This window comes from Pelodiscus sinensis, chromosome 4 (assembly GCF_049634645.1).
Source record: "Pelodiscus sinensis isolate JC-2024 chromosome 4, ASM4963464v1, whole genome shotgun sequence".
Classification (NCBI taxonomy): Eukaryota; Metazoa; Chordata; order Testudines; family Trionychidae; genus Pelodiscus; species Pelodiscus sinensis.
The window spans coordinates 2,927,365-2,950,601 of NC_134714.1; the positions used below are offsets into that span (position 1 = coordinate 2,927,365).

Sequence of the window (23,237 nt, forward strand, 5' to 3'; positions counted from 1 at the left end):
GCGGGGCCGGGGGCTGTGAGACCCGCGCGCTGGCTGAAGGGGAGGAGCTTCCCCGGGCCGGGCCGCTGGGCCTGGAGTCGCGGGCGGCCCGGCACGTGCGGAGCAGCGCGGGGTCCGGTGGCTCCTAGAGACCCGGGCCGGGCTCCGTGCGCCTCGCCCAGCACAGCTCGGCCCCCTGCCGCGCAGCGCCCGCCCCCTTCGTACTCCCCTCCCGCCTCCATTTCCCGGCATGCCGCGGGGCCCGCCCCTCCCGCCTCTCCCGCCTCCATTTCCCGGCATGCCGCGGGGCCTGCCCCAGGCGGCCCGTGGGGACTCCGCTTCCCAGCATGCCGCGGGGCGCTCGCGGCCGGCCGCCGAGCGTGGCGGGGTTTTCAAGCGCCGCCGGCCCCAAGATGGCGGCGGGGCGGGCGCTGAGGCGTCGAGCATGAGCGGCGGGCAGCGGACCCTGTTCCAGAGCTGGGGCTCCCGCGCCCCGGGGCCGCGGCGGGAGGCGGCTCCCGGCGGCGGGGCGCGGAGCCATCGGGCCGGGCCCGGCGCGGCGGCGGTTGAGGAGACTGAGGCGGCGGTTGAGACGGTTGAGGCGACGATTGAGAAGGCGGAGGCGGCGGTTGGGACGGTTGAGAAGGCTGAGGCGGCGGTTGGGACGGTTGAGAAGGCTGAGGCGGCGGTTGGGACGGTTGAGGAGGCCGAGGCGGCGGCGGAGGACGCCCTGCTGGCGGCGGCGGCGGCCGAGGCGGAGCGCAGCGGGTTCTGCGCGGCGGCCGGCGCGCTGTGGATCTACCCCAGCAACTGGGCGGTGCGCGGCTACCAGGAGCGGCTGGCGCGGGCGGCGCTGCTGGCCAACACGCTGGTGTGCCTGCCCACCGGGCTGGGCAAGACCTTCGTGGCCGCCGTGGTGCTCTACAACTTCTACCGCTGGTTCCCCTCCGCCAAGGCGCTCTTCCTGGCGCCCACCAAGCCGCTGGTGGCGCAGCAGCGGGAGGCCTGCGCCCGCGTCATGGGCATCCCCGCGCACCACATGGCCGAGATGACGGGTACGGCCGAGTGACCCGCCAGCCTGTATTTGCAAAGCACGTCGCGCCGGAGCCCGTCTCGCTCCCGCTCGTGGGAGCGCTCCTTTCGCCAGGGCTGCGTCTAGACTGGAAAGTTTTCCCGCAAAAACTTGCCAGCTGTCTACACTGGCCGCTTGATTTTGCGCAAAAGCACTGACGTTCCACTGTCCGAAATCAGTGCTTCTTGCGCAAATGCTTTGATGTTCCCGTTCAGGCAAAAGCCCTTTTCCGGAAATGTTTTTGCGCAAGCGGGCCAGTGTAGATAGCTGAAAACTGTTTTGTGCAATAAAGCCCCGATGGCGAAAATGGCGATTGGGGCTTTCTTGCGCAAAATCACGTCGAGATTGGCACGGACACTTTTCTGCAAAAAGTGCTTTTGCGGAAAAGCGTCCGTGCCAATCTAGGCGCTCTTTTCCGCAAATGCTTTTAACGGAAAAACTTTTCCATTAAAAGCATTTGTGGAAAATCATGCCAGTCTAGACGTAGCTCAGGAGTAAGGGAAGTCTCCCTTTTACTCCCTGCTGTGCCGACCCTCCGAAAGCCCAGTCGAGTTGTATCGACTTCAGCTGCTCAATTGACGTCACGGACGTTGCAAAGTTGATTTGGACTTTATGTCCGCACAGCAGGACAAGCAAGTCTCCTTATGACCTATGAGGAGAGGCTGAAGAATTTGGGTTTGTTTAGTCTGCAGAAGTGAAGAGTGAGGGGGAGTTTGAGAGCAGCCTTCAACTTCCTGAAGGGAGGTTCCAAAGAGGATGGAGAGAGGCTGTTCTCAGTAGTGACAGATGGCAGAACAAGGAGCAATGGTCTTCAGTTGCAATAGGAGAGGCCTAAGTTGGATATTAGGGAAAAACTATTTCCCTAGGAGAGTGGTGAAGCACTGGGATGGGTTCCCTAGGGAAGTAGTGGAGTCTCCATCCCTAGCAGTGTTTAAGTCTCAGCTTGACAAAGCCCTGGGGATGGACTTGCTGACCTTCTGAGGTCTCTTCCAGCTCTATGGTTCTATAAGCAGGGCTACCCATAGTGAACACTGTTTCAGAGCTGGTTGGACACCACAGCTTTAAAGCCTGGAGCCTGCCACATCAGCATTGGGAAGTGTTGTGGAGCTACTGTGGTGCTCCCATCCTCTCCATGCTCTGTGTACTTGGGAAACTTGCCATCAAATCCCAGCTGGGAGTGTGGGGTTAGGCAGGTCTTCTCACCCGCCCCTCTTGCCTTGCTGGCCTATAGGCTTTGTGGCTATGACCCTCCTCTCTATTTCTAGGAGCTGAGAGAGGCTCCTTGACATCCCAAGGCATCCTGCTCTCTATTCAGATGAGCATGCTTTTTTTAAATTTTTTATTCAAGTACAGTGGCTATTTGCAGTCCCAAGTGGATGGTGTCATCAGGTACCTGAGATTTCCTGAATAGTTTGCAAAAGTTTTTAACTTAAATGGACATGGTAGGGTAGACATGGCAAAATGTCACCTATCTCTGTTATATACAGCTATTAATCCATATATCATGAGTGAGAAACAAACATAGCCCAAATTAGAGCTTGTCACTTGAAATCTATGTGAATTAAATTAAGAGGAATATTGGCTTTTGTGTGTCAACCAATGAGTTTGTTTTAAAAGAATCTTAGACTTGTGGACAAGATGTTGCTTGTGATAACCTTCTTAAAGTCTGCTGTTCACTTATGCTGTTCCGCTTTAAGGCACTTTCCCATGTTGAAATCTGTAATAATGCTTGTTTTTGCTCCCCCCCCCCCCCAGGAGGTACCCAGGTTCTCAATAGGAAGGAAATCTGGCACAATAAGAGGGTCTTTTTTCTTACACCGCAAATAATGGTAAATGATCTTTCTCGTGGAACCTGTCCTGCTGCAGAAATAAAGTGTCTTGTTATTGATGAAGCCCACAAAGCTCTTGGAAACCATGCCTACTGCCAGGTAATGGAGGACTAATGTTAACTCCACCCTCTGAGTCATTTCTTTTTGTGATCGTTGTTTATTTAAATAAACTGTATTGTAAGCAGATGGCTCTACAGTTTCTTAAACTGAGGATTTTGTAAGAAATTAACAAAGATAATTATTTTATGGTTTATAATGCCTTTATATGAGTAATGGATAAATTATGCCCAGCAAGAATGGAGAGAGAAGCAATTTATATGGTGTGTATAGAACTGCATTTTCTGTTCAGAAATAAATTTTTAAAACTTAGATTGTCAGAAATTAAAAATGCATTTGTAGAGTGGGGCTTTTCCGTAGGGAGTGGGCATGTTTATTAGCACACTCTCCTGCATTCTGCCTGGCTCATATTGTTAAGGAATTAAAAGTTTAAATGGGAGACTTCAGTGGCACCAAAATTAGAGATTACAAACTAAACCACATTTCTGGAAAAGCTTTATTTAAATTGAACTACATTCTGAGCCCAGTTTGACCAGTGTTGACGTATCACTTTCTTGTCTCATGCAGAGAAAAATGCATTGACATACCTTGGTTAAATTTCTCGCAATCAATACTTGACTTGAAAGTTATGGAACATGTTATGTACTGAGAAATTTGCAACAAACTAATGTACTACAGGTTGAACCTCTATGGTCCGTGACTCTCTGGTCAGGCAACATCTGTGGACTGGCAAGACAATGGATGTTGCATGACCAGAGACCCACAGAGGTTGCCAGTGACTGGCAGACCGCAGGACCAGTGGCCTGGGGCCATGGAGTCTGGCCAGCGAGCTGGCAGCTGAGGCAAGGAAGCCCTACCGGCTGAGGCTAGTAGCCAGGAACAGGGAGGAAGCCCTGCTGCAGCCTGGGGGTGTGTCTAGACTACAGGGTTTTGTCGACAAAAGTGGACTTTTGTAGACAAAACTATACCTGCATCCCATTATCTTGGCTAAGTGCTATGGGAGAATAGATGCCTGTGCTGGCAGGCTGCTGCTGCTTGATCCTGCAGGCTTGTACATCGGTTGCATATTGACTGCCTTTATGAGCTGAATATGGATGGCTTCAAAGGAACAGCCTGCCATTTTCCCAGCTGCCATAAAATCAAGTTTACAGTACAGGCGGTCCCTGGGTTACGTACAAGATAGGGACTGTAGGTTTGTTCTTAAGTTGAATCTGTATGTAAGTCGGAACTGGTACATATTGTAGGGGAAACTCTAGCCAAATATTTCTCCAGAGCTCAGTTTTATTCTCCCACACCTCACTTTCCTCAATCCTTTCTTCTCAAGCTGAGGTGTCTGCTGAGAAAAGCCGCTCCGTGTTTCCCTGGTCTGCTGGGGAGGAGGGGCGCTAGCTTCGAGTCTCCCTGGTCTGCTGGGGGGAAGCAGCTAGTGCGGGGTTGCCTCACCCCGTTTGTAAGTAGGGATCCGATGTAAGTCGGATCCATGTAACCCGGGGACTGCCTGTAAAAGGCAGATGGGTGCAAGTGGGTTCATATGGCTCTTGCCACCTAGTGCAGCTCCTTGTTCGTGCTTCATCATTTGAGATCAGTTGTGCACCTAGTTTGTACATACTGGCTTTCAGATTAGCTCTCCAGATTTCCTTTTTGGCAACTTATTTGGCTAATATGCTTAAATCCACGTGCTGAATCCAGTAATAATGTATTTCATTGCTTACCCAAATAGTTCTAGTACAGTCAATAGGCAGCCCGCGAGCCAAAGGCAGACCACCAGATACTTTTGAAAGGACTCCAAAAATCTTTTAATGCAATGGACTATTGTTATTTTTCCTGAACGTTGACTATACCTTGAACTTATACATTTGGACCTTGGAGGAAAAATGACTCTTGGTTCCACTTGGCTCTGGAAGGTATTGCACGTAATCTATGTAGCGAAGGAGGCGGGGGAAGGAATGAGGGATTGACAGTCATTGTTGGATTCTGTTTCTAGGGTAGGCACTAACTTGGTGGAGAATGCTTTTCTGAACGTTTTAAGTTGTAATTTTTCCCAGATGTAAACCATTGTAAATAAGAACTTTTCTTTTATACGGATATTAATGTATCTCTTGCTTTTCTCAGGTTGTGAGAGAACTATGCAAATATACAACCCAGTTTCGAGTCTTGGCTCTAAGTGCCACACCAGGCAGTGACACAAAGGTAAGCCGAGTGCTGCATTAGTGGACTGAGTAGCTAGTTGTAGTACCAGTTTGCATATGAAGGAACACAGTGAAAGCTATTAAAATGCACCAAATAAGGATTATTCCATTATGCTATACAGAACCCTTTGTGTAATTGCACTCCTATTGCTATAACTTTTGCCTTTTCTACATTTATCCCTTCATTACTCGCTTCGGCAGCACATATACTAAAAAGGGAACGATACTGAGAAGATTAGCATGGCCCTCGTTCAAGGATGACATGCAAATTCGTGAAGTGTTCCATATATTATCTAAAATTAGACTGCACACTCTCCAGAGCAAAGCCCCTCTTGTACAGTGAAGTGCTTAGCATGCTTAAAAAACACATGATACATTTGCATTGCTGTATTTTGTTTCACTCTAAGTAAGTTTTACTCTGGCGTGATGTGTCTGGAGAACGATGGCTGGAATTTTCAGAGTCTAAGGCAGTTAGGCACCTTAATCTTTAAAATAAAACTTAGTGTTTTCCTTATGAAGTTTTCCAAATTATATCTACTTAAAAATTAAGTACTGGAATTAAGTTTGGTACTATTCAGTTTTTTCTTTTCTCTAGCCCATATACACTGTATCTGGAAATGCAGGAAGGTTCTGTCTTTTCTCACTGTCTCCTGATGCTTAGTTCATTTTGGGATTTAAAAGAAACAAAGCAATCTGGCTTAGGGTGACAGTACTTCAACAACCCTGTTGCAAGTAGTGATAGCCCCCCACATGTAACAACACTCCTGATACACTATCCCGTACCTGAGGGCATTAGATAAAACACTATAACAGAAGAAGGAAATCACAATAAATAACCATTATATGCCAAGAGAACTTAGCCTTAAAAGATTGCTTAAGGAGAAATTTAAGTTTACGACACTTCCTACTTTGTGGTGGCCCTTTTCACATTATACAAATTATATTCGTTTTCTGATAGAAATCTTTGATTAAAACACTTCAGAGAGGTTGCTTATTTGATGTAAGGAAACATTAAGACTCATATCTGTGTTTATATAAGGGTTAGTATTGTAATGGCAGTTTCCATATGAAGTGTAGCTCATTGCTGTTACCCCTTTCTTGCATCCTTTTCCTCTGGGTCTCCTTTCCACATTAGCATGCTTTGTATGGTGAGCTCTGCATCCATAGTATTTCAGCCTCCTTTTTTCCCCTTCACTCATCTTTTTACAAAGAAAAGTCATCAACACGTGAATGTTGCTCTCTTGGCAGCACCAGTTTGTTGATTGGTGCATGATCCTAGTCAGATGAAGTGGCTTCTGCAGCCTTGTTAGTGTTGCTCTTCAATACTAGTGTTAATGTTATGCTGCCAACTCCTAAATAATATTAGAAGAAACAGGGAATAGTGATAGAATAGTTCTAACTCAAAAGATAACATTAATCAAACTTACATTAAGTAGTTTCTCTTTCTATAACTGTTTTAATTAGGGAAGTGATGGCATAAACATGTAAATGAGCCTGGGCTCATTGGTTAACTTTCACTGGTGCACACAGATTCTTAACTCCCCCGCCTCCCCCTCCCCCGCCTCTATCAGTGGCAGCGGGGAGGGGGCTTTTAAGCAACCTCCCCACAAGTGCCGGTTCCTGGGGAACTGTTACCCCCACCCTCCTGGTGCTGCTGCTTCTGCGTCAGAGGGAGCAGCACGGATTGGGGTGTAGGTGGGAACCGGTACACGTGGGGAGTCGGCTTAAAAGCCTCCCCTGCGTATAACCTTTTAGCAGTTATATGTTTACTGAAATAAACACATTTTAACATCTCTAGTTTTAATGAACATTCTACTTGCTATGTACATGATGTAGTAGGGGATTTTTTGACTACTTTTTGTACACATTGTTTTATTTCATGTTTAAAATGGCTGAAATAATAAATCAGAGCTCCTAGTTATAGTGAAGACTGCTGCAAAATGAATTGTCTACAGATCTCTCACTACAGGTAATGTTTCTTTGCTATTTCAAATAGTTTTACAGGCCCTATGAAGATAACATTCACAATGTCCTTGATATAGAGCACTGAGATGACATTAAAATACATGATGTAAAATACTCTTTTCCTGTCATTTCTTCATAGGCTGTACAGGAAGTTATTTCCAACCTATTGATAGCACAGATAGAGCTGTGTTCTGAAGATTCCCCAGATATTCGGCCTTATTCTCATGCACGACAAATTGAAAAATGTGTTGTTCCACTTGGTAAAGAACTATCAGAAATTCAGAATGCTTACATCAGAGTGAGTTATTACTTTTTTACTACTAAAGAGCTAATGTCACTATAGAAACAGTAATACATACCTTGTTTAATTCCTCTGACTATTAAGACATACTCTATTAAGCTAACTTATATTATTTATGCTGTTGATATTTTGCTTTTATTTAGTTCAGCTATTAAAACAGAATTGCCAGTTCTGCTTTTGTTAGTACTGTATCACTTACTACTTCTAATGCACCTTCTTCAAGTTTTTGTTTGGCTTCACCTCAGCATGAGATAATGTTTACAATTAAGCTTTGATTAAATCTTGTTACATGGTGTCTTACTCCATTAAGAAATCCTCAAAACCTACATTAGGGCCTAAACTAAATTGACAAGTCTATTTTAAGTAGGATATTGTAACAGTATGGACATGGATACAATTCTCAAGCTAGTCATTTCATTGCTATACAGGCAGTCCCCGACTTACGTCGGATCCGCACTTACGAATGGGCCTGCCGCCCGTGTACTCCGGGGCTTTCTCCGCATCTCCCTGGTCTGCAGACCAGGAAGACACGGAGCAAAGCCGCGGGGGGGCTTGGGCAGCGAGGCAGCCCAGGCGCGCCTGGGCTGCTCCGCCGCCGGCTTCCCCGAGGCTTTGCAAAGCCGCGGGGGGGCTCGGGCAGCGAGGCAGGGGAGCAACCCAGCAGCACCCCAGCTGCTCTGCCCCAGGCGTCCCCAAGTCAGCTGCTGCTGAAACTGACCAGCACTGACTACAGGAAGCCCGAGGCAGAGTTGCTCTGCCCCGGGCTTCCTGGAATCAGCTGCTGATCAGTTTCAGCAGCAGCTGACTTGGGACGCTTGGGGTTCTTAAGTTGATTCTGTATGTAAGTCAGAACTGGCGGTCAGTTTCAGCAGCGGCTGAATCTGGACGCCAGTTCCGACTTACATACAGATTCAACTTAAGAACAAACCTACAGTCCCTATCTTGTATGTAACCCGGGGACTGCCTGTTCTTAAGTTATTCTTGTACCATGAGTACTGAATCAAATGCCTGTCTTCCTTCCTGTGAAAATGGAACTTTTGATTCTTAGCTGCTTTGTAAATTAAATAGATTTTTCTTCTTTAAAAAGAGTTGTCTAGTGAGAGAACCTCAAACTGTTGCAAACTGCATGTTTTAAAGACCTGACTGAGATGGTAATGAACATTAAGAGGCTGCCAACTGATGGTTGTTCAGTGGCCTGTCTAGTCTCAGGTTCTATTAGACAGATGTCTGCATCATGAAAGTAATCATTTATAAGTGGAATCTTGTTGGACTTCTCCTTCCATGGTTTTAGTAAAAAACCAAAACAAAAGCAGTAGAATGGTTTTTATACAGATGTTTAATCTCGTGAAGAAAAATATACAGAGCATAATAGTTCTTGTAAAATGAATAAATAAGCCATTTCCTAACTGAATTTAAAGTTACTTATGTTAAAAATGGGGGCTCTTCCTAGAAATTTTCAGCTATTCATTTGGATGTTCATAGTTGCTAGATTTAACAAGTTTTTTCTAAGTTTTTTTTTTTTAAACTGTTGATCCACCATGTTATGAAAGGGGTAATTTGGTTTCCATGTTAATGATAAGAATTTTTGTTAGGGTCTATGTGAAGAGCGATAAGTATCTGAAGAATGCTTTCTTATTTATGTACCTTTAGAGAGAACTTTTAACCTGGAGCTATTTTCAGATCTGCAATTTTACAGAGCATCTGAGAGACAGTAACACCAATTGAATTACATTTTAAGCCAGTGCAAATCTTGTGCAGTAGGGATGTTAAATTTAGCTTACCATAAATTAGCATATATAGCCCGCGGGTTTATACATGTTTTAACAAACCCCGCTCCCCCGTGGGGTATACACGTTTATTTTTACTCATGGGGTTCTGCCTCGCTGCGGCTGCACGGGGCTTGGGGGCGAATGCGGCTCTTCTCCCGCAGGCCGGCCAGTGCGCCTGTGCTATGATCTCTATTCCCCTGCCCGGAGGAGGGTGAGTTGCGGCTGTTCAGGGCCTGGGGGCGAGTGCAGCTCCCCTCCCGTGCTCTCTGTTCCCTCCTCCCCCCACCCCCCCACGCTGGCAGCTGGTATGTCCAGTCACTGTGAATTAGCAGATAACCCGCGGATTCTATCTAAGACTTTTTCTACACAATCAGGAAAAGCCGCGGGTTATACTCATGTGCGGGTTATATACGCTAATTCACGGTAATCAACTAATCGACACATTGAAGGAATTTCCATCGATTAGTCGGTAAGCGGGGGAGCTGGAGCGGGATTATCTCCCGTTTCTGGGAGCTAACCCTCCTTCGGTTCTGCCTTTTAAATGTATTAAAAGCCTGCTGGTTCTCCTCCTCCCTTCTGTTTCACACCAGCCTTTTAAATGCATCAAGAGCCGGAAGGCTCTTAATGCATTTAAAAAGCAGAGGTGCAGCATCTGGGACTGGGTGCAAGCTCAGAATCAGCTGATACCCCGCTCGCACTCAGTCCACGCTACCCCCCTGCCTCCCCTCTCCCCAGTGGAAACTAGTTGTTTACATCCCTTCTGTGCAGTCACTCATTTTGGCTTAAATGTAGCGTATTTTGGTTTAATTTAGATTTAGAACCAGATTTAAGCTAAACTGAAACAAGTGTCCACCAAAAATGTATAAAAGTAAAATTAAATCAATGAAGTTTCTATGTGGAGACCAAACTTGATTTTCTGTAATGGGTGTAAACATGGTTTCAGTTGTGTTAATTTCATTTTTAGTTTTGGCACTGGAACTTAAGGTTTTTGCTATTTGACTTATAATGTAAAAGTTCTTTTGTGCCTATACTGAGGATAGACACAGAAAAGAAGTAGGAATGTGAATAAGTACTGTACCAATTTTCTCCTGCATTTTACTTGTAGAGTACTCGGGCAGGCTAACATGCTTTGGGTGGCATAGAGAAGTAGCTCTGGTAACTATCTTCTGAGATGTACTTTCTTGCACTTATGCATCAGTTTCAAAAAAGGATGGAGCCGTGACCCCGCTGTCTTACACATTGGTGCTTAGCCTTTGTTGGCTCTTCCACTCCTTGAGAACGGGATGGTTTGTGGCTACCCTGATGGGTGTAAAGAGGGAGAGCTTCTGTCCTCCTCCAGGGCCAGTTACCATCACAGCATTTTCAAGTGCGTGGTGATGGGGCAAAGGAGGGAGAACATTTTCAAGTGTACAGATGGCACTCTTGATTAGGACAGGATAGGCCTGTTTCTCAATGGAGAGAGAAAAACAATAAAAGAAATGTGGAATTGACAGATATGCTTAATGACTTCTTTGTTTTGGTTTTCACCAAGAAGGTTTGTGGTGATTTGATATGTAACATACAGAATGCTAATGGAAATGGGGTAGGATCAGAAGCTGAAATAAGCAACAAGTAAGTTAAAATTGCTTAGACAAGTGAGATGTCTTCACATCACCAGGGTCTGATACTCAAGGAGCAGACTGAGGAGATAGCTGAGCCATTAGCTATTATCTTAGAAAAGTCATCGAAGTTGAGAGAGATTCCAGAAGACTGGAAAAGGGCAAAATAGTGTCTAGCTAGAATAAGGGAAATAAGGACAATTCAGGGAATTGGATCAATCAACTTAATTTCTATGACTGGAAAGATGAGCGCAAATACTTATGCAATTTGCAAAAATTTAGATGATAATACAGTGATAAGTAATTGTCAGCATGGATTTATCAAGAACAAATCGTGTCAAACCAACCTGATAGCTTTCCTTGAAAAGGTAACAAGCCTTGTGGATGTGGGAAGAAGTAGATGTAATATAATTATAAAAATAGAGGGAGAGTGCTTTCGATATAGTCTCACATGGCCGCCTCATTAATGAACTAGAGAAATAAAATCAGATGGAATTACTACACGGTTTGTGTATAACTTTGCATAGCTATTCCCCAGGAGTAGTTATCGAAAGCTGGAAGGGCATAATGTTTGGGGTTCAACAGGGATGAGTTCTGGCTCTGGTTGTATTCCATATCTTCATCAATGATATAGCTAATGGCATAGAAAGGATGCTTATTAAGTTTATGGATGATACAATCCCTCCCAGACAAGTAAGTATTTCTGAGGACAGGATTATAATGCAAAATGATCTGGAGAAATAAATCTGAGGTAAGATGAAATTCAACAAAGACGAAATTCAAGAAGGGCAAAGGCAAAGTACTCCACTTAGGAAGGATCAATCAGTTGCACACCTACAAAATTGGAAATGACAGCCTAGGAAGGAGTACGGTGGAAAGGGATGTAGAGGTTATAGTGGGCCACAAGCTAAATACCAGTCAACGGTGTGATACTGTTGCAAAAAAAGTAAATGTCTTGCTTACAATACTACTGCTAATACATTCCAGAATGACAAGAGAAGTAATACTTCTGTTCTACTCTGCACTGATTAGGCCTCGTCTGGAGTACCATGGCCAGTTCTAGGCTTCACGTTTCCAGAAAGATTTGGAGAAGGTCCAGAGAAGAGCAACAAAAATGTCTAGAAAAAGTGACTTTTGAGGGAAGACTGAAAGAACTGAGTTTTAGCCTGGAAAAGAGAAGACTGAGGGGGAACATACCAGTTTTCAAGTATCTAAAACGTTACAAGGAAGAGTGAAAAAAATTGTTCTCCTTGGCCTCTGAGGATAGGACAAGAAGCAAGGGGCTTAAACTGCAGCAAGGGAGGTTAGGTTGGACATTAGGGAAAAACTTAACTGTCGGGGCCTAAGCTCTAGAATAAATTGTGTAGGGAAGTAGTGGAATTTCCATTGTTGGAGATATTTAAGAGCAGGCTAGGCAAACACTTGTCAGGGTTGGCCTTAGCTTGGGGGAGGAGGGAATAATTTTTGAAGTGGGGCCACTTCACTAATTTTGGAAATAGTTACAGGCTTTGGGTGGGACCTCACACAAAGGGGCAGGGCCAGGAGACTGGGTGCTCCCTCGCCCACAGAACCTGATTGGCAGGACGGTGAGGAGCGGGTGGTCTTTGCCCCCTACCCTGCCAGAGGTGTCGGTGCCTAGAAAGAACCGCCAGCTGTTGAAAACAACTGGAGGTTCCCTGTAGGTGCTGCGCGCTCTTGGCAGCATGAGGAGGCTTTGTGCGCTCCCCCCCACCCACAGGACAATCAGGGCCTGGGGAGCATGTGAAGTTTTTTCCAGGGTAAGGCAGGGAATGAACTGATTTGGGGGAAGGGGGAGGCGGTGGTGGTGGCAGAAGGACTTTAGGGAAATATTTTTTCTCTCCCCCTCCCCCCCCCGCCCCGAGCCAGATGGACTTCCCCTTCCAGGAACCCATGGTGTACAGTCCTACGGGGAAGGAGGGGGGGTGGTGGTGGCAGCTGCATCAGGAGGGGGCCAAAGGGAGGCTTTCCCTTTAGTTCAGGAGGTGCCTCACCTCCCAGCTTCTGGGAAGTCTCTTGCTCCCTGCCCTACCAGGGGTGAGTGGTTCCCTCTGGTGCTGCGTGGGGGGGAGGAGACTTTGCACCCCCACTCTCTCCACCCTCACCCAGCACGTAAAGTCTCTTGCTCCCTGTCCTGCTAGGGCCACATGCCCCTGGTGAGGGGAGAGACTTTGCACACTCCCCCATCCCCAGTTGTACGCAGGGATGGGGGAGCAGGGTCTTAGATGGGACTCTACTTGGGTGGCTAGACTGTGCTGCCTCCTATGCTGCTGAAAGGACACTGCTGTTTTCAGCATTTTAGCTCAGTCACAGTGAGCATGTCTACCCAACTGGGGAATTACACCTCCAGGTGCACAGAAGAGGTGCACCCAAACAGCAGTTCCAGGCTGACAGCTGCTAGGTAGCAGTCATTTTGGGGCTACTTGTACATACTTGTTCCAAAGCCTGGCAAGGAGTGTGTGGCTTGTTACTGGAAAAGTTGTGAAAAGGGCCTTTTAGTTTTTCCTCTCTCTACCAGCTTACATATTAAACTAGTCCGGGGTCAGCAACCTATGGCTTGCAAGCCAGATACCGCTCAGTACAGAGCCAAATATGGCTTGCAGCTGGAGCCCAGCTCCTTCCATAATGGGGAGCCCGTGCTGGCTCTCTAGCCTCGTGCCCCTTCCCTCCCCCCTCCCACCCCAGGGCTCCACAAGATTGGAGCGCTGGCACTGGCTTCCTGCAGGAGGAGGGGGCGAAAGAGCCCCAAGCCTAGCTGTGCGATCAAGGAAGAAGTGCAGTCACAAGCGGCTCCACATGCTGCTATTCCCCCAACCGGGGGAGGAGGAGGAGCAGCAGCAGCGCATGGATGGATGCGCTGCCTGGAGGCTTTTTCCCACTGCTCCCAGTGGCTGCAATCCCGCCAATGGGAGGAGCAGGAGGCCATGCCTGGAACACTGTGCTAGAAGTGGTGCAGGGGGCAAAGGCAAATAAGTGCCCCCCTCTTCCCCCTCATACCCAGATCCTGCAACACATCCCCCCACTCATACTCCCCAAACCGAGACCCCACGCTCCCAGCCTGCTCCTGTACCCTTCCCCTAACAAGGGACCCTAACTCAATCCCCTCCTACATTCTTCACCATGGCCAGAGACCCCAGCCTATGCCTGCATCCTCCCCCTTGACCAGACACCCTTTCCTCGGGCCAGACATCCTACCCACAACCTGCTCCCACAACCCTTCCCCTCTCCCGTACCTCACCAGCCCAGATCCTGCACCCCCACCCCTAACTCATTCACTGGCAGCTCAGTCCTGCACACTTAACCCCTCATTTTTGGCCCCACCCCAGAGCCTGGGGGGACCCACAAAATCTACTAACCTGCGAAACCCAGTGAGTTAATTTGGCCTAAGGCTTTGAACCTCAGTCCTCCTTGCTTCTCCCCCCTCCCCATGCGGTTGGAGCACCAGGGAAGTTGGGGTGTCTGAATTGGGGGTGACAGTTGTGGGTTTTGGGATGTTTTGGTTTGGTTCGGGGTTTGTTTGTGTTTTACCAATTCTGAGCACCACACTTGTGGTAAATGAAATTATTATTCTCTCATGTTTGTTTAATATTTCCTTTCATACTGGTTACAGTAAACTGTTCTCCCTAGCTGCAGCACTAGCAAAATGACCCTAATTTGGCCCCGATCCTGCGGCAGGCCCCATGGTCTGGCACCCATCTGGCTGCAGCAAGGTGTGAGGGGGTGGCCATGATCTGGCTGTAGCAATCCTGGCCCAGCCCCTTGCAGCAGCCCAGCCCCAGCCAGGCAAGGTAATCTGTCCCCAGGCCTCCCCCTTCCCACCCTTCAGTGCCCTGCCTTACCTCCTGCACTTTCCACACACACCAGCCCCCTGCCCTGAGCCCCTCATAGATCCCAGCCCTGATTTCTGTACCCCCACATCCATAAATTAACTCTTATAGGGTTCCCAGGTTAATGCATTTTGTGGGTCCCCCAGGCTCTGTTGGGGGGGTACAAATGAGGGGTTCCATGTGCGGGACAGAGCACATGGGGATGCAGGATCTGGGCAGGTGAGGCGCAGGAAGAGGGGGAGGCTGCGAGGTTTGGCCGGGGGGGAGGGTGTAGGAGCAGCAGAAGTTCCATTAAATAAAGTCTGAGTACAATGTTTCATTTATGCTATAAATCATTGTGTCAATTAGCAATAATATTAAGTTGTGTGTTTTCAGCCATGCAAATAAGCATTCTTATGCTGGCTCTTTGTTGACCACTTGTTCTGAATTTTGATGTAATTTGGCTCTTTGGTTTGAAAGGGTAGCTGGCTCCTGAATTCGTCCTTGAGGACGTCATTTTATACCCTCTATGGTTTTGCTGTTTTATTCATAGCTATGTTTTGGCTTCAAGGTGATTGGCAAAGGTGTATAACTGGATTCTGAAGTAGAATAGGATTCTGAAAAGCTTTTTTGAAGTGTGCATGTTTTATATAGGTCATTTTCTGACTGCCATTAAACTAGTAGGGTTGACATCACAACAAGGAAATATAAGCTGATTGACACCATTTAAATGTTTTTTAACAGTTCTCTAACTTAGATGTCTTTCAAATAATTTGGAGAAAAGTCTGAATTCCATCCATCAAGCATGTCTATCAAGTTTTCGCAAAACCTCTGAAGAGTAGGCATACATGGGTTAAAAAACATTTATCAGGCGATAGATTTGATATCTAAGTTTAAAAAAATATACTAGTATATGTATGTTAAGCACAGTTTGCTTGAAAAGTCAGACCCACATGCATCATGAACAATACAATCTGAAGCTTTATTTATGACAATCTGTAACATAAACAAGACACAAGTTTCAGAGAAAGTGAAGGACAGTGTAAAACAAGCTACAGCAATAATGCAGCAAAGCTGGAAAAATCCATTGTGGTTCTGTAGTCAAACACTTATCCTTGTAAAAATAAATAAGCAAGGCCCTGAGTTTCACAATAACTGAATTAAACATCTTAGGCACTAATACTGGTTTGAAAAGTACAAAGTAGGCAGGGCAGGGCAACAAGGTTTCAGTATTAAGGCGGAAATATTTAAATTGTTTTATTAGATGCTTTTAAGAGTGTACTGTGTCCAACCTATTTAAACATTTCAAATTAAAAATATGAATGATGTTAGTATTGGTTTGAGAGAATACATTAGAACTTCAGTGTCACAAACATGAGTTACGAACTGTCCAGTCAGGTACACACCTCATTTGAAATTTGTAGTACATAATTAGGCAGCAGTAAACGTGCGGGGGAAGCAAAATATAGTACGATACTGTGTAAACATAAACTACTTAAAAAAGGAACGAAACATTTGTCTTCATTGTAAAGTTTAAAAGCTGTATTAAGTTACTATTCAGTTGTAGACTTTTGAGAGAGAAACTGTAATGTTCTGTTCAGAGTTACAAGCGTTTCATAGTTAAAAACAACCTCCATTCCCAAAGTGTTTGTAACCCTGCGATTCTACTGTATAGCAAAAGGAGAATAATAAAGTGTCTAATCAGATAATGGGAAACAGGTACCCTGATTTTATACATGTGAATTTTTATGATTTATTAGACATTTCTTCCCCATATCCTTCAAACGTTTCTATGTAAGAATAGCAAGATTTCAATGAGCTTCATCAATGTAACTATAAAATATTCTTTTTATAGATTAGCATATAAATGGGAAAACATCTACAGAAATAAGTTTTCCATAGCCATACAGTGTACCTTCAAACTTGAAATTTAATTGGTGCTTCTAGCAGCTTAAGCAATTAATAGAACTCAAAATAAATATTAACATTCTACATTAATCCATCATTTAAATAAAATGACACTCTACATTCTACTGCAGTTTTCAGTGTGCTGGAGAACACACATTCAGATACTGTATGAAGATTTTTCTGTAGATTACACATTAATAAGAATGTTTTTGTGTGACCTTGCCTTATACCCACAAAATAAAATAAATTAAATATTTCTGTAACTACACTGAAAACTGTATAAGAACTGACGAAGTGAATCTGATGAAGTGGGTCTTTGCCCACTTATGCTCCAACACTTTGGTTAGTCTATAAGGTGCCACAGGACTCCTTGCCGCGTTTGTATAATAACTGAAACTTAAGGTTTTATATATTTGTAGATTAAATTCAAACTGCTTTCGGACTGCAGGCATTAAGTGGTTTATGAAGTTTGTATTACCATAAGCATGTTTTGGTAATATTACTATTGGGTCATCAATATACAGATCTTGTCAGCTGTCTGCCAGGAAACCTTGGTAACCCATTGTGAAACAACCTATTTCTCCCCTTGCCTGTATTTGCCATGTACCATCCTTGGTCGGACAGAAACTGACATTTAACTGCATCTCTGGATTTTGTATGTAAACTCTGAGGTCTGTATAAGCTATATATTTACACTTAAGCAGTCTTTGAGACACTGGGGAAAAGCTTATAAAAACAAAGCTGGTGTGGGATATTTTAATGACTAAAAAACTAAATGGGAAACTGCCAGTTTTACAACCGGATTCAAAGTAAGACTGGATCTGTTAAAGACAGTAGGCAATACCCAGGAAAAAATCATGGAGTTATGTGACTTGAGACAGTTATCTTCCCCATTCACTTTTCATACTATTTGTTCTCTTTTTCTTGTTGCTGCTTCCTCATCTTTTTCTCCTTCGTCTCCTTGTTCCTTCTGTATCTCTTGTAGGCAGCCACCACAAGAGGGCAACTTGATCACACATTTAAGTAGATGTGCTATTAACATTTCATTGAGTCAGGGCAGTTTTTTGAGGACAAATTCAAGGAAACCAATACATTTTTAATTTTCATAGTATTCTCTGAATACTTGCTTAAGAGAAGAGTGGCTATCTTTTAACAGTTGATCTCACAATTGTAAATTAACCAAAGTATTTTCATATGTTTTGGAAAAAGTCTGCTGTTAGAAAATGCTATTTCTTTTCAACCCTAGTTTTTAAAATTTCCCTCTTCCCGGAAAGTATAATTCTGTACATTCAAATGTCCCCACTGAGATGTTAACTTCTTTCATTGTTACTGGAGGTACTGAAACAAATATGTTCTCTAAAAACTACTCAATTTTCATATATATAATAAAATTATAATATTCTGTATGGTTAACCATTAGATTTTTCCTGTGAATGCATTTTTTTCAGTTGTAATTTTGTGAAATTATTACTGGGTATCAGAATCAGTCTGTATACTAGCTATCAGAGCAATGGAGATCTGGAAGGGCCTTTGGGAGGTCATCAAGCCTAATGCCTGTGCTGAAGCAGGGCCCAGGTAAACCTAAACCATCTCAGACAGGTGTTTGTCCAACTTGTTAAAAACCTCAAGTGATGGGGATTGTACAACCTCCCTTAGAAGTCTATCCCAGAGTTAAACTAGCCTTATAGTTTTCCTACCATCGAACCTAAATCTTCCTTGCTTAAGATCCATTACTACTTTTCCTATCTTCAGTGGACATGGAGAACAACTGAACACCTTACTCGCTAAAAGCCTGTAATTTAATTGTCAACTGTGTTCATTCACTCCTTAGTTGTCATTTCTCAAAGAAACTGGGTAGTTAATCTTAACCTTTCCTCGGTGATGAGGTTTTAAAACCGTTGCTCATTTTTGTTGTAGATTGTCCAGTTTGTCGACGTTTCCTGAAGTGTGGTGCCCAGAATTGGACACATTACTCAAGTTGAGGCGTGATTACTGCCTAGCAGAGTTGGAACAGTAACCTCCCATGCCTTACAGATGATAATTCTGTTAATGCATTCCAGAATATTAGCTTTTTTGCATCAGTATCTCATTGTTTATTTGTATACAATTTGTGATCCACTAGAACTCTGTTCCTTCTTAACAGTAGTGTCAGCTAGACAGGTATTTCCCACTTTGTAGTTGTGCATTGTACTTGTTTTCATTAAATTTCATTTTGTTGAATTCAGACCAAATCTCCAATTTCTCTAAATAGCTTTGAATTATCCTGTCCTCCAAAACATGTGCAGCCCCTCCCAACTGAGAGCCATCCATAAACTTTATAAGCGTTCTCTGTTACATTCTAGTCATGACTGAAAATATTAAATAGCGCCAGACCCAGAACTGACCCCTGCGAGACTCCACTAGATAATGCTGCACCATCGTTTTTTGACAGCAAACCATTGATAACCGCTCTGAATATGGTCTGTCATCTAGTTGCACGCTCCCCTCATATTAATTAGACCATATTTTCTTAAATTGCATAGAAGACTGTCCTGTGGAATGGTATCAAAAGTGTCATTAAAATCAAGATGTATCACACCTTTCTATCAACTAGAACAGTAACCCTGTTAGAGTGAAGTTTGGTTGATGTGGTAGGATTTGTTCTTGACAAATTGATAATATATTCCTGTTGTCTGTTCTAGAAATTCCTCATCAGTTCCTCCTTCTCGTGGTCTGTAGTTGATTACTAACGTGTCACATTATTTCTCCCCCTTTTATCTTGTAACTGGTTTGAGTCCCACTTCTTCCTGGACCTCCATGTTTTTTGCCCTTCCTGTTATTCCTGAGCAAGCTATTCCCCTAAATAGCAATATTTCAGTCATAAGATTTCATTCACATTTCTGTGATGTCAATTAACTTGTCTTGATTACTATATTATGAGTATATAGACAAAGCTCAAGTTTTACAAGATCATGTCACTCAGTACAGGCAGTCCCTGGGTTACGTACAAGATAGGGACTATAGGTTTGTTCTTAAGTTGAATTGGTATGTAAATTGGAACTGGCGTCCAGATTCAGCCGCTGCTGAAACTGATCAGCGGCTGATTACAGGAAGCCCGAGGCAGAGTTGCTCTGCCCTGGGCTTCCTGGAATCAGCCGCTGATCAGTTTCAACAGTGGCTGAATCTGGACGCCTAGGACAGAGCAGCTGGGGTGCTGTCGGGTAGGTCCCCGCAGCGCCGCACCTCAGCGCTGTGGGGACCAACTCGGCAGCACCACAGCAGCTCTAACCCAGCTGTCCCCAAGTCAGCTGCTGCTGAAACTGATCAGCGGCTGATTCCAGGAAGCCCGGGGCAGAGCAACTCTGCCTCGGGCTTCCTGTAGTCAGCTGCTGGTCAGTTTCAGCAGCGGCTGACTTGGGGATGCCTGGGGCAGAGCAGCTGGGGTGCTGCCGGGTTGGTCCAGTAGCGCCGCTCCTCGGGTTGGTCCAGTAGCACCCCAGCTGCTCTGCCCCAGGCGTCCTGATTCAGCCGCTGCTGAAACTGACCAACAGCAGCTGAATCAGGACGCCTGAGGCAGAGCCGCTCGGGTGCTGCTGGGTTGGTCCAGTAGTGTCGAGGAGCGGCGCTGCGGGACCAACCCGGCAGTGCCCCAGCTGCTCTACCCCAGGCGTCCGCGAGAAAAGCCTGGTCTGCTGGGGGGGGGGGGGGGGCAAACTTGCTACACCCCCCCCCCCCCCCCCCAGCAGACCAGGGAGTCGTGGAGCAGCTTTTCTCGCCCCAGAGGATGCAGGCGGTGGGACCGCGGCGCATCTGGGCGGTCCTGCCGCCCGCGTCCTTCGGGGCGAGAAAAGCCCCGTTCGTAACTGCGGATCCGACATAAGTCGGATCCGCGTAACTTGCGGACTGCCTGTATTCAGAAAGCTGAACAACTGAGCAGTAATGCTATACTCTCTTGAATACAGTATTCAGTCATATATGGTGTATCAGTCTTTGACAGGATAAACAAACCTTTTTGATAAGGGGGAGTGGTGGACATGGTATATCTAGAACTGAGTAAAATATTTGATATGGTCTCACATGACCGTCTTATCAATAAACTAGGCAAATACAACCTACATTGAGTTTATAAGGTGGGTGCATACTTGGCTGGATAACTGTTCTCAGAGTAGTTATTAACGGTTCACAATCCTGCTGAAAGGGCTCAACAAGTGGGGTTCTGCAGGTGTCAATTTTGGGATCAGTTCTGTTCAATATCTTTATCAACGATTTAGATATTGGCATACACAGTATGATTATTAAATTTTGTCGAAGCAAAAACACGCTCCTCTCTGTTTAGGCAGCTAACAAACAGATAGCTTTATTGATCAGTAAAGCAAAGTGAGCCAAACGTGGTCCCAGCAGAGCCTGGCCCAGTAAGGCTGGCTAATACAATCAATCCTAGTATTTTATATCCTTAACCAAACAAGTCTGATGTCAGGACAAGAAATCAAAGTGAACTTCAAAGAGGAATTACTATCAGCAGAGAAAGAAACAGGTTGAAAGTGAGTTCAAGCTTCAGCTCAGAATAGTTCATTAACACATTCCAACAGCGCATCCCTCTGGCCTCTCCCCACCTCGGTGAAGGCCAGTTCACTCCCTCGTGCAGACACAAACTGAGGTTTATACATAATGGTTTCTAGCTAAATATGAAATGGTTTCTACAGTTTGTAGATACCACCAATCTGGGAGGTGTTGCAAGCGCTTTGGAGGATATAGTCATAATTCAAAATGATCTGGAGAAATGGTCTGAAGTACAGTAAATAGGATGAAGTTTAATGAAGACAAATGCAAAATAATCCGCTTAGGAAGGAACAATTCATTTCATATATACAGAATGGGAAGCAACTGTCTAGGAAGGAGTATTGCTGAAAGGGATCTAGGAGTCATAGAGGACCACAAGCTAAATATGAGCCAGCAGTGTGATACTGCTGCAAAAAAGCCAACATGATTCTGGGTACGTTAACAGGACTGTTGTGAGCAAGACAAGTGAAGTCATTCTTCCGCTCTACTCTGTGCTGATTAGGCCTCGGTTGGAGTATTGTCCTGTTCTGGGCACCACATTTCAAGAAAGATGTGATGAAATTGGAGAAGGTCCAGGGAAGCGCAACAAAAATGATTAAAGATCCAGACCTAACCTATGAGGGAAGACCGAAAGAATGGGGCTTGTTTAGTTTATAAAAGAGAATACTTGGAGGGGACATGATAGCAATTTTCAAGTACAGGCAGTCCCCGAGTTACGCGGATACGACTTATGTCGGATCCGCAGTTACGAATGGGGATTTTCTCGCCCTGGAGGACTGGAGCGGCAGGACGCCGGGTCCCACCGCCCACCTCCTCCAGGGTGAGAAAAGCTGCTCCCCGTCTCCCTGGTCTGCTGGGGGAGCCAGCAGACCAGGGAGACGCTGAGCAAAGCGGCGGAGGACCCGGGGCCGGACCCGCGGCCGCTTCCAGATCAGCTGGAAGCATCGCGGGTCCGGCCCCGGGTCCTCCGCGGCTTTGCTCAGCGTCTCCCTGGACCAGCGAGACGCTGCAGACCAGGGAGACACTGAGCAAAGCCGCGGAGGACCCGGGCCGGACTGTGGCGCTTCCAGCTGATCTGGAAGCACCGCGGTCCGGCCCGGGTCCTCCACCGCTTTGCTCCGCCTCTCCCTGGTCTGCTGGGGGGGGAACGCAGCTAGTGGCCCCCCCCCCCCAAGCCACCCCCAGCAGACCAGGGAGACGTGGAGCAAAGCCCGGGGCCTGTGGTAGAGCAGGTGGGGCACTGCCGGTTGGTCCCGCAGTACCACTCCTTGGCACTACTGGACCAACCCGGCAGCACCCCAGCTGCTCTGCCCCAGGAGTCCTGATTCAGCCGCTGCTGATCAGTTTCAGCAGTGGCTGAACTGGATGTCAGTTCTGACTTACATACAGATTCAACTTAAGAACAAACCTACAGTCCCTATCTTGTATGTAACCCGGGGACTGCCTGTACCTAAAAGAGTGTTACAAGGAGGAGGAAAAAAACTGTTCTCAACCTCTTGTGCTAGGACAAGAAGCAATGGGCTTAATTTGCAGCAAAGGAGGTTTAGGTTAGACATTAGGAAAAACTTCCTACCTGTCAGGGTGGGTAAGCACTGAAATAAATTGGTTAGGGAGCTTGTGGAATCTCCATCATCAGAGATATTTAAGAGCAGGTTAGATAGACGTTTGTCAGGGATGATCTACATCAGGGCTACTCAACTTTGGAAGACCTGGGGGCCACAATAATACTCACAGCACATGCCGAAGGCCACAACTTAAGTGTGGTTGCATATACATGTGAGTATATATGCAAATAGCTTTTCACACTGACAGGCATGAATACGAACATTAAGGTAAGACTACACTGAACACAGGCCCCATTTAAGTCAGTCCGCTGGCTTAATATTTACCTGATTTCCACCCATATGACAGCAGTTTTAATGAGCAATGACAGTTCAGATATTTAACTACTAAAACTCCTATCAGCGGGGTCATTATATTGACTACTTCTTTTGCCCGTGTGTTGAGCCCTGTGTAAATCCAAACTGCACCATGGGCCACAAACTAATGGCCCACCAGCTGCGTGCTGAGTCGCTCTGATCTAGATGGTGCTTGGTCCTGCTGCAAAGGCAGGAGATTGGATTTGATGACCTCTCAAGGTCCCTTCCTATTTTAGAATTTTATGATTCTGTGGGTGTGTGCTACAAAGTTTAAGAAAGTTGTGGAAA

General features: G+C 45.7%; 1 protein-coding gene and 1 non-coding gene across 5 annotated transcripts in view; both read left to right on the plus strand.

The window, feature by feature from the left end:
• Window positions 1–27: 27 nt before the first annotated feature.
• The window catches only part of FANCM (FA complementation group M), a 106,904-nt gene continuing 83,694 nt past the window's right edge, over window positions 28–23,237 (plus strand). For 3 of the 4 annotated variants that reach the window (XM_075926120.1, XM_075926121.1, XM_075926123.1), the window contains exons 1-4: window positions 28–1,034; window positions 2,807–2,979; window positions 5,050–5,127; window positions 7,231–7,389. In XM_075926120.1, coding sequence (XP_075782235.1) covers window positions 230–1,034; window positions 2,807–2,979; window positions 5,050–5,127; window positions 7,231–7,389 — 1,215 coding nt within the window. In that variant the 5' untranslated portion in view covers window positions 28–229. The remainder of the gene's footprint in view (window positions 1,035–2,806; window positions 2,980–5,049; window positions 5,128–7,230; window positions 7,390–23,237) is intronic. The other variant, XM_075926122.1, reaches the window with a different exon arrangement.
• Window positions 5,312–5,418, plus strand: LOC112545404 (U6 spliceosomal RNA). The gene has a single exon (XR_003088868.1). It is a non-coding gene; the product is annotated as a U6 spliceosomal RNA (small nuclear RNA).